The sequence below is a fragment of the Larimichthys crocea genome, chromosome VI (genome assembly GCF_000972845.2).
Source record: "Larimichthys crocea isolate SSNF chromosome VI, L_crocea_2.0, whole genome shotgun sequence".
Classification (NCBI taxonomy): domain Eukaryota; kingdom Metazoa; phylum Chordata; class Actinopteri; family Sciaenidae; genus Larimichthys; species Larimichthys crocea.
Window position 1 is genome coordinate 22,913,415 of NC_040016.1, and position 11,128 is coordinate 22,924,542.

General features: G+C 42.5%; 1 protein-coding gene across 1 annotated transcript; it reads left to right on the forward strand.

Annotated features, from left to right (window-relative positions):
• The first annotated feature begins 2,190 nt into the window (after positions 1-2,190).
• gje1a (gap junction protein epsilon 1a) lies at positions 2,191-5,797 on the forward strand. The gene is made up of 4 exons (XM_010750765.1): positions 2,191-2,229; positions 2,586-2,768; positions 3,836-4,033; positions 5,600-5,797. The coding sequence occupies exons 1-4, from the start codon at positions 2,191-2,193 to the stop codon at positions 5,795-5,797; spliced, it is 618 nt and encodes a 205-aa protein (XP_010749067.1).
• Positions 5,798-11,128: the final 5,331 nt, after the last annotated feature.

The following is an 11,128-nucleotide window of genomic DNA, read 5'->3' on the forward strand; positions in this document are numbered from 1 at the left end:
CTGGTGACCCACACTGACCTGTGATCAGGTGACCCACACTGACCTGTGATCAGGTGACCCACACTGACCTGTGATCAGGTAAACTGCTGACAGCTGTAGCTGCTGTTAGCTCAGTTCGTCAGCTTGGCGGTGAGCTCAGAGCGACGGGTACCCGTCGCTCTGAGCTCACCGCCAAGCTGACGAACTGAGCTAACAGCAGCTACAGCTGTCAGCAGTTTACCTGATCACAGGTCAGTGTGGGTCACCTGATCACAGGTCAGTGTGGGTCACCTGATCACAGGTCAGTGTGGGTCAACAGGATTTGTTTTTATTGTAGAAAAGTTCAGCTTTAAGTCTTTGACCGCCATCGCTGTGATCTCACACGTCCTTCACAACAGATCCTGCTCAAAGCTGAGAAGTATTTTCATTTTCTGTCAGTGATTTGGTTTAAAAAGCTGCAGGTAGGCGACAGGTGAGATTTAACACACAAGCAGGAGTCCACGAGAAGCATGAGGAGTGGGATAAAACACCCTGATGGGCTTATCTTCCACTAACACCTGCAGTTCACTTTGTGTGGATCCATTCAGCGGATCATGAAATGTCCAGGTGTCCTACACGTCTCCAACACTATAGGAGCGCGTCCTCTAATCCTGCATGTTCACGTCGCCATCAGGGGAATAAAAAGGAGCGAGAAGCACAAACATCAGATCAGTGTTCTGTGAGATGTGTTGAATTATCTTTTAACCTTTAAAACATTAAAAATGTCTTTGTATGTTCACATGTTTTATTTATGAATGTGAGTTTTTTTTAGAAATCTGCCTTTTTCAGGCCCAGCAGTCAGCAGCTTTTATGGACATAATGGCAGAGGAGAAGAGAGTGAAGAGGACGCTGACGTTTCCTGACGAACAGTGAAGTGCTACCAGCTGTAGCTGCTGTTAGCTGATCTGAGCTCAGTGTGTTAGCCGGGTCAGCGGTGTGAAAAGTTGCATCAAGTATCACGCGGTTAGAGCGGCTTACACCGGAAGCTCTGTGGCTGGACTTTCAAAATAAAAGTCTAAAATCCCCCCACCATAAGAACAATGTTGCCCTGTTGAACGTTCCAGTCGTGTTCTGAGCTCACGATGTTTTCACAGCATCACTGTATCTCAAGTTTTCATCACTTGTAACATCAAAACTAAAACTGATTTTTATGCATCGTTTGGTTTAATGTCACATGTATTATTAATTATTTCTGTCATATCTTTCACTATTTTTCTATAGCAGTGACGTTACAGTCTGCTTCAGTTATCACAGCATCATTCATTTCTGTTTTACTTCATTTAAATTTCTCATATTTTTCTCAGTTGTTCTCTCTTCTGTTTGCAGGCTCAGGGCTGAGTTTATTTTGAAAGCTCAGACTGGAAGTTTCTCACGTTGACTCACGTCTGACTTGACTCTGGCTCTCTGTCCCGCAAGTTCCCGCAACTGGCATGAGTTTAGGATCCCTGGGTGGAAAAAAGAGGGTGGAATGAACAGCACGCCGCCTGGATTACGGTTGGTGTGTGGACTTCTTTTTTTATTTGATTTGAATTTTGATCTGATGTCTTTTTGTATTTGGGGGGCGGTCGCTGGACTTTTATTTTGGAACAGTAGCAGTTCTTCCAGAAGTATTGACAGTGCAGGGTGTGTGGTGTTTCTGACTTTAGTCACAGGTCTTAATTAGGCCTGGTTTGGCACAAATGTCTGAACGACCATCATTTATCCCAATTCATCCATTTGATTGGTATTTTCAAAATAAAACTACACATCTTTAAAAATAACAAAAGTTGAGCTGCTTTGTGTTTTTGTTGCATGTTTGCCATCGCTCTCTCTCTCTCTCTCTCTCTCTCTCTCTCTCTCTCTCTCTCTGCATTGTGTGTGACAGGAGGTTGTTTTTTCGCTGACATAGTTCTATAGGGATTATAATACATGGACCACATGCCCCCTCCTCTCCAGGCCATTGTTGGCCCCTCCATCTCTGTTGTCCTTTTTCCAGTCAATTGATGGAGGGATAAAAGGCAAAAAAAAATATGCATTGACATGAGCTTTGAGGGCAGGGAGAGGGAGAGAGGGGTCAGTTGGAGATTTCGCAGCCCGACTGTTGGCGGACTTTTAACTGTTGCCAGCAGTACAACCGGCCATGAGGGTCCGGATCAGGCCTGATGTGACACACAGGAGACAGACAGGCCAAACATGTCTTTAAACTACATCAGAAACTTCTATGAAGGATGCGTGAGTAGCACAAAGTGCCCCGCGTTGAACAATTATCCCATGGATCTGTTTTTAATCCGTCTTTTTGTATCTGCCTGGCGTATTGGTGAGGCGAAAGGTTCCTCTGCTTTGTGACAGTGTGGGTTTTTGTCTGGTTGGTCTGGAGCCGAGCAGGTTTTGTTTTAGCCTTCAGGGCCTCTGGGAGCCTCTGCTGCATTTATCCGCCTGACAACAGCTGTTTTCTCTTTGTGTCCGACTCTGTGATTGTGCAATGAAAATGTCAATGCTTGTTTGTACTCATATGTGGACGATACATAACTATCTATCCATGCCTACATTAACGTACGTGTATAATGGGGCTTGTGTTTGTGATTCAGCTCAGGCCTCCTACGGTGATAGGCCAGTTCCACACCTTGTTCTTCGGCTCGGTGCGGATGTTCTTCCTGGGCGTTCTTGGCTTCGCCGTCTATGGGAATGAGGCACTGCACTTCAGCTGCGACCCGGATCGCCGAGAACTCAACCTGTTCTGCTACAACCAGTTCAGACCTATAACGCCTCAGGTAGGACTGAATTTAACTCTCTCAGTCCTGAACTATCATTGTACATATAGAGCTTTGTGTGTGTGTACTGAAGAATAAGTTGGCAATAACGTGTCAATAAATGAGTACGCATTTCCACACTTTGTCCACCAGAGAGCAGTGAACATGTTATTTCTGAACTGTTTAATCTCCCCATAGCCCATATCACAATGTGGTAATCTAAAAAACATCTGTATCAAAATGATTTCTTATTTGTTAATGTTGAATTCTTAGATACTGATAATGTATTGGCAAACCAGTAACTGTCTGGATGTCGGACGTGGCAAGTTATGAGAAAAAATGATACGGACAATGTTCATTCAACGAACACAGCAACAAAACTGCTGTTTGTGGTTCATGAAAAAGGATCTTAATCTTCAACAAAAAGGTGTTTTTATATATTATATATATTTATAATTTTGTGACACACACAGAATATTAATCTGAGTCGGTCAGTGGCGAAAACAAACACTTTAATGGACGTACATTGCCAGTAGGAAATACAGAAGTTACCCTTTGACAGAATGGTTAGATCTCAAAGACATAGTCCACCAAGCGAACTCGTTAACTAGTATGTATCAGACCCAAAACATCACGTGTAAGATGAACAAACAAGAATAATCAGCTCTGTGCTGCACTGCAGAAGATACACTATCATAAACAGATTCATATTCCACCTGAGGCTTCTTTAGAGACGCATGTTAATGTGTCCAGTCAAATAAAAAGGTTTGCAATCAGAACAGTCACAGGCTGTGATCAGTATCTTTTTCATATTGATAGAAAATACAATTTGAAAGAGGTGAAACATTTCAGCAATCATTGAACGCCACTGGGTTCCTGCCAGACACCAGTGCCATATTTTATTCACCTGCATCCTCTGGATGACCAATTTAAAACCAATGTGTCAAGAGATGAAAAATGAATGTACAAATATTCTTTTCCCTTATTTGTTCAACCTCTTTCCTTACTTTCTATTTCTCCGATACCACAACTCTTTTCTTCACTAGTCCACTGCACTTAAAGGGTAACTTCGATCTACCCCCCTCCAGGTGTTTTGGGCGTTACAGCTGGTAACTGTGCTATTTCCTGGGGCGGTGTTTCACCTCTACGCAGCCTGTAAGAACATAGACCAGGAAGAGATCCTGGAACGACCCATCTACACCGTCTTCTACATCATTTCTGTTCTTCTACGCATCATTCTTGAAGTCATTGCCTTCTGGCTACAAAGCCACCTCTTTGGCTTCCAGGTCTGTACATTTCCAATGATTTCAAATGTAATGAAATTAGACATTTTCCATTTGCCTCTATTGTTGTGGAGAATTTTATTCATCATTTGGTCAGTTCAGTCAGTAAAGAGAAATCGCACAGGAGCCCAAGATGTCTTATGCTGAAAGGTTTCTTGAAGCTTGGCCAAGGAGACCAAGATTACTTGTGTCACAGCATAGTGAAAATATGTTTCCCATTAGTGGTCCGAAATTATTACCTGACATTATAGAGACTTCTAAGTTATGTACCCATCTGTTGTGTTAAGGGAGGGAGTCAGCCCTATCCTCGGACCTCATAGGTGATGAGGAATGGCTCCTGCATTCATAAACACAAACACACAGCTGCTCTGAATCTTAAGTCAGTGTCCCCAGAACAACCTAAGATTATCTCTGTCCCTACAGTAACCTCAAGATATATGATGGACCCTGTGTAACCCCCATGTGAGGCATGCAGGAATAGAAAATTCCCTCACCCCTCAGACTGTCTTTGTCATGGTGACCAAAGAGCATGAAGAGTGCCCCTTACTGTGCAACCCTTTCCCCAGCAAATGCTTCAAGTTCCTCTTAGGGGAAACCCAGCGCCGGTCCTGGCCACATTTGCGCCCTGGGCGAATTCCCCCCCCCCCCCCCCCGAGGCGAACATTTTCTCGTGTGCCCTCACGGCCGCCCGTGCGCCCCTGGATGCGCCATGCGCCCCCATCAGTCTGTCCGCCGCCCCCCTCTGTCTTGTCAACACCACGCTCCCGGGGCGCCCGCTCCGCTAACTTAATGAGCGGTATCGAAAATTACCGAGGTTTTTTTCTTTTTCGGGCGCTCGTGCGCCCCCCACGAAGACTGCGCCCTGGGCGGCCGCCCACATTGCCCATAGCTAAGACCGGCCCTGGGGAAACCAAAGGAGATGTAATTCTTCAATTTGGATGAGGGAACGCCCTTTACTGTCTCTGAATCAGATCTTCCATTCAAACCTTCAGTACAGACGTCACCAAAAGTTAAAGAAATTCCTCGTTGCCTCCTTGAAAGTTTTGAGACACGTTGCTAAGAGATGTCAGAACAATGTAACATTTAAAAATGGTGGAATAAATATAGGTAGGTTAACAGGAGAGAACCGTTGACTTCTGGAGGAGAAGAAGCTTGGTCAACCCAAGAGCTGGACCGAAGAGTCCACCATGAATCCGAGCATATGACCTGACTGGTGTCAGTGATAGCAGCTAGTGGAGGTTGAAAATGGCCACGGTCTGATCTTTTTACATGGGTATCAGCTGAATGGAGTCCCAGATGACAAAAGCTATTAGCATTTCAATGGTTCCAGGGACATGATGCGGACACAATTTTCCTCCAAGACCCCACATTATACAAACAAGTGTCTTTGTGCATGAGGTGCCAGGAAAAGTTTGCACTGTGATTGTGTTGATGAAATATCTTACTGCAGTGTCAGTGTGGATCAGGACTCCTGTGGAACATTTAAATTCAGCATCATTCAATAATCAAGCTCAGAATACATAACACAATAATGGAAGCATCACTGCCTTGTGTTTCTTTTTTTCCCAGGTCCACGCGCTCTACATGTGTGATGCCAGTGCTTTGGAAAAGGCCTTTAATGTGACTAAGTGCATGGTGCCCGAACACTTTGAAAAAACCATCTTCCTCAGTGCCATGTACACCTTCACCGTGATCACCATACTTCTCTGTGTTGCTGAGATATTCGAGATACTCTGCCGACGGCTTGGTTACCTCAACAACCAATGACCCAAAAAAACAAACACATAAAATGACTAAGGGTGAAAATATATGACACTATTTCTGGCTCTTTGTTAGCTACTTCTGGACTCTCATCAAACAGGAAGCTCACGTAAGAGCAAAGCCTCACCTGTGGTCCATCGTGAGTCAGAGAAATTTGAGAATGTGTGACAGCTTCATAGCTGGCAAGTCTGAAATATTCTCTAGGTGTTTTTTTACCTTAACTACAGAGCGATCATCCCTAGTTGTATTTCAGATATCAGTGGGTCTGTACTGGCTGTGTCTAAGGTCGTTGTATGGACTGGTGGCCAGAGAATACAGTAAATACCTCTGACTCTGAACCGCTGGGGGATGGGATAGAAAGAGAGGGTTTCTTTTTTTCCACATGATGACTGAAAGACTGGCATCAAGCTCAGGGAGCTACTACAACCTGAGATCATGGTCCAGTTAGAGCACAAGGTAAGCCTAGTCTGTCTCAAACCTGCGTTCTTGGAGTTGTACACAGGTGTACCTCAGATCTTACACAATAAACCCTGGAAGCACTAACTGCACATAGCTTTGACATGTACTTAAGTTGTGCACTGAATCCATCATATCAGTTTGGTGGATCTTCTCTGGACTTCTTATGGAGTTCCAACAATGGACCTCAACAGCTCAATTTCAGGAGATTTCTACAGTTTTGGAAAGCTTTGATTAAAACACATACAGTCCTCTTGTAATGTAATAACAGTCACCAGTGCAAATAATTTAACTAGTCACATGTTTTTGCAGAAAAGTGCACCATAGTCTGGAAGACAAACTTCCAGGTGCTGATCAAATATGACAGAGCTGGCATCGGATTATCACTGATCCAGTAACCTCACCCAGGCGAGTGAATTGCAGGTGCGACTGCTCCTGACACTCCTATGTGTGACAGTTATCGCTTCCAGTATATGTCTGCTGTTGCTTCCAGGCCATTCTGACCTTTTAATTCCATCAACATGAACTTTGTTGTGGACTTTTCGACAGGGTTGTCTGCCTTCATCAAATATGTGTTTCAGCTTGGTGGGTTGTAAACAATTTGAGACACCAATCTCACGAGCTACAAAGACTAAAACCACCCGTGAGACATGAAGGCATCTTTAAATATATTCTGATCACTAAAGATTCCTGAAATATGTTTTAACTCTCTGAAAGATCAGTGATAGATGTTGGAATGAATAAAAATGAAAGATGAAATGAAAAAAACATTTAACAGTACTACAAGTTGCGATGTATTCTGAGTACAAGAAGAAGAAATACTGCACAGTTTTCATGCTAGAAACCAGTCTCATCATTCAAAGTGAGACTGACTACTGTTAAAAAATCACTGTGTAGTATCATTCTTAACGGACACGGACACGATCTGCATAGATATTTGAAGTTTTTATAGTTCCAAGGCCCTATTGGTCACATATATAGTGTAATAATTATTATTTCTATGGATGAAAACCAAAACAAAGTCTTCATTCGGTCCGAAATGATTTCCCGATTCTATTTATCTCACCTTTTCCGAGCTTGTAGTACTACACATTATACTGGATGTGTTTTTGCCTTTGGTGTCACTGTCACTGTATTGTGAAAATGATTACCTCTCATGTTTGTAATGTGTTTTTTTTTTTAATCAGACATCCATCCAACTTTTGTTATGAAGTTTTCAGCAATCTGTTTTTCATCTCAGGTACAAAATTCATTACCAGACAAAAGTGGATCAAACCCTCATTTCGAATCCTTTTAAACCCTTTTGATCATTTCGATGATAGATTATACAGGGGCCGCTCGAATGGACCCGTCCCGAAGTCCTGCTCCAATCACAGCCGGTCATCTTCCTCCTTTCCTGTACTTATGGATGCTATGTGCTAACGCTAAAAATACAACCAAGATGGTTGAAAGACAAAAAGCGACATATTTTCTACATAGACACTTAGAGCTTGTGTTTGCACAACTACACTGTAAAACAAACTGCCAAACCAGTAACAGTAAAATATTCCATTAAATATACAGTACAGTTTTACTGTACAATAAACAGCCTCTAATATAAAATACTACTATATTTACCTTAAAATGCTGTAAAAAATAAAGGTTGTGAAATATTTCACGGTCATGGTTTGGCAGTTTTTCATGAAATCTACAGAAATTTTAAAATATGTAATAAAGCGCCAATCATAAACATAAAATCAACAGTACAAACATCCTTTACCGTAATATTAGAAAAGATTATACTGTATTTATTACGGTAAAATTCTGGCAATCTGTTTTTTACCGTTAAAAACAACAGTTTTCTTTTAACAGTGTAGCTAACTAGCGATTAATGTTGCTGACAGTTGAAGTGGATTGGCTAACTCACTAACGTGAGCTAACGTAACATGCCGATGTGTTATCTCTGTCACATAGACGGGTTAGCACATGGCGTGTCTTCGTCCTGGAAAGACGAAAGTTGACCTGACGGAGGCTCTTTCTGAACTTAAAGGGAACAGGACTTAGGACGGGTGGACAGATCCCGACCTGTAGTACCAAAGGTTAGTCTGAGGCTTTAGGAGGGTTTGAAACAGGTACGTGACTCCTTTGACGGGTCCGTCTGCGTTCTGGTATCTGTTAGTGGAGCTTGGTTCTAAATTTTGCCTCTAGAAGTTCTGTCAGCAAGATTCCGTCTTGTTTACAATGAACCAAAGTTTATGTATGCAGAGCTGTGCTGTGACTGAATGATGCTGGCCTGTTTCCAGCTGGTTAGTGAGTACACCATCACTACACCACCCAGCCTCCGTCACCATCCACTTCATGTGGATGCATGCATGAACTGGCTGTGTGGACTAAACAGTCTGAGAGCTAACCAATAATGCAAAGTTACACCTCCATATGGTTTGTATGGGCTTATGATAAAAAATGATTGGGCTGAATCTTGATGAAGAACTTTAGATCTGTACATGAAGCTGTGACTATCTGTCTTAGAATGATTCATTCAGTAATTCGGAATTTTGACAAGTTGGAGACAATTATGAATAATGAAATATCATTATCATTGATCTGGCACAAAACTTTAAGATACACCTTCTGACTTATGAAATAGTGCCACCAGATCCCGTTCTGTTGGGTTTTCACCACTAATATCAGGGTCTTTTGTGAAAGGTCATCAACGCTAACACATCATATTTGAAATTCCCCTTTTAATTTTTACTGACGTTGTTTCAGGTTAAATTTATTTCTCAGCAGCAGTTGTCTGAAAGAAAAAGAGGCAGACTTTATGACCAACGCTTTCATGATGCATTGAAACAAAACTGTTTTTCTGTTTACTTCTGTTCAGGTGATCAGTTCTTCTCCTTCTGTTTTGTCTTGAGATGATTGATTAAAAATGTCCTACAACTGCCCCAGTTTCATTTTTAATTGAGTTGCCGACCTGATGTGGAAACATTTACTGCAGAAAAGGTTTTAAAAGGAGTTTACTGAACAAAAAGTGTCATCATTAATCCACAGAAAGTGAAATGTCATTCGTTAGACACCTTTGTGTCCTAATACACAATTTAGTGTCATGAACATCACGTCATTCTGCTAACATCAGCGAGTGAGCAGGCTGAGGTTCACCAGGTTAGCCAATCAGTCAACAGGCTGATCGAGAAGGTCTCGATTTTTTTAAGTTTAAGTTAAGCAGACATAGTTTATGTCACTTATTTACCAAAAAATATTGAACCAACTTCCTAAATGTGATTATTGTAACTGACTATCGTTGGGTTTTGAACAGCTGCCAGGACGAGATAAGAAATCTGAAGATGCTACAATTCTTTGTGACGCCCATTCTTGCTCATCAGTCAAATTAGCAGTCACATGAGATGCAGCCCTGCTCAGGCCTTGACTTAATGAACTAATTACTAAGTGCTTGTAACACTGCCTCATACATACAGCAGAGGATGAGAGTCATTGAGTAAATACTCCATGTCTGCTCAGCAGTAACAAATCCCAGCTCCATTTGAACTGACAGCGCTCATAAATCAGATTACAGTAATTTATACGGAGCTTTATACAAACGAGCTTCCAAAGAAAGGACACGAGTCAGTGCAGGTGAGAAGACGGAGGCACACTTCCAGACAACATGACGGCGTTCAGTCCACATGTTTACTTTGTACTGTATATGATTATTATGACAGTCCACTTCAGGCCTCTTGTGGACTTGATGAATTGTGAATCTCGGTGCTCAATGACACGCACACGTGTTTTCAAGTGCAAGTCTGAGGTCATGAAACAAATAAAAGAATCGTTGAGTTCATATTAATGTTGCTAACTGAAGGTTGCCTTCGATTATTACTGTGCGTTCACAGCGATGTGCTGTATGAGCAGCAGTGAACGGCTTTGTTTGGCCTGTCAGGTGCATATTCTGTGGGGAACGGATAAGATAAGATAAGACGGACTTTAGTGATCCCATCACTTCAGAAATACACTAACATTACAGAAATCCACCACATTAGCTCTGGTTCTTGAAGCGGTGTAGGTACCGGACAAACTCTATCTAGATAGATAGAGAGATTCTTCTCATGTTTCATGAACGTTTCTTGCACAACAGTCCACACGCAGTTTATTGTCACTCCAAAGCTGCTGCAGATCACCAAACACAGCAAAAACCAGATCCGTCAACTCTCCGACGGACTACAGAGTTTATCTAGTTGCTATGACTACAGCCAATCACAGCTCTCCAACACACAGCGTTTATCTAACTGTGCTCCCATTCGTTGACGTCATCAGCAGACAAAGGACCCGAAGCTGATCTGGTACCTACAGCGGTTCTGTCGCTGAATGTTGTCCTAATGGTGGAATATTATTCTAAAACATTTGAACCATCTCCTGACTGTTTGTTCTTTTCCTGGGATTTATCTTCTAACAGCTCTGGCAGTGAAGTCAGCATCAGCTCAGCTCCACTGATCCAGGCAACAAATAAAAGGATAAAATCTGGTTCTGGTGCGAGCCAGAAAGTCCAAAATGAATGACCAATGAAGTGGGTGGGCTTGAGTCCTCCCAAACCCGTGACCACAACTGAAGACTCCAGTCTTCATGTGACTTTTGTTTCCAAACCACTGAACTGGGCAGTGTGAAACTAAAAGAACCACATACAATGTTTTCCACGATGGTTTGGACCAAAGAAAACACTGGCACCGAGCAGACGGGCTCACCAAAGTCATAATATGAAAACAACGTCAGACGGTTCTGGTCTTTGCCTCTCAGGTCACAGGATCACCCAACGGATCGAACTTCTCACGGGCCATAAACTGTAACGGACGGCCTCTCTGCTCCGAGCCCACCCACTTTCTGGGAAATGTAATTTTCTTTAATTTGTAG

Coding starts and splice junctions, on each gene's coding strand:
- gje1a (XM_010750765.1), top strand. CDS start 2,191: ATGTCTTTAAACTACATCAGAAACTTCTATGAAGGATGC. Junction 2,230..2,585: donor GAAACTTCTATGAAGGATGC/GTGAGTAGCACA, acceptor TTTGTGATTCAG/CTCAGGCCTCCTACGGTGAT. Junction 4,034..5,599: donor GCCACCTCTTTGGCTTCCAG/GTCTGTACATTT, acceptor TTTTTTTCCCAG/GTCCACGCGCTCTACATGTG.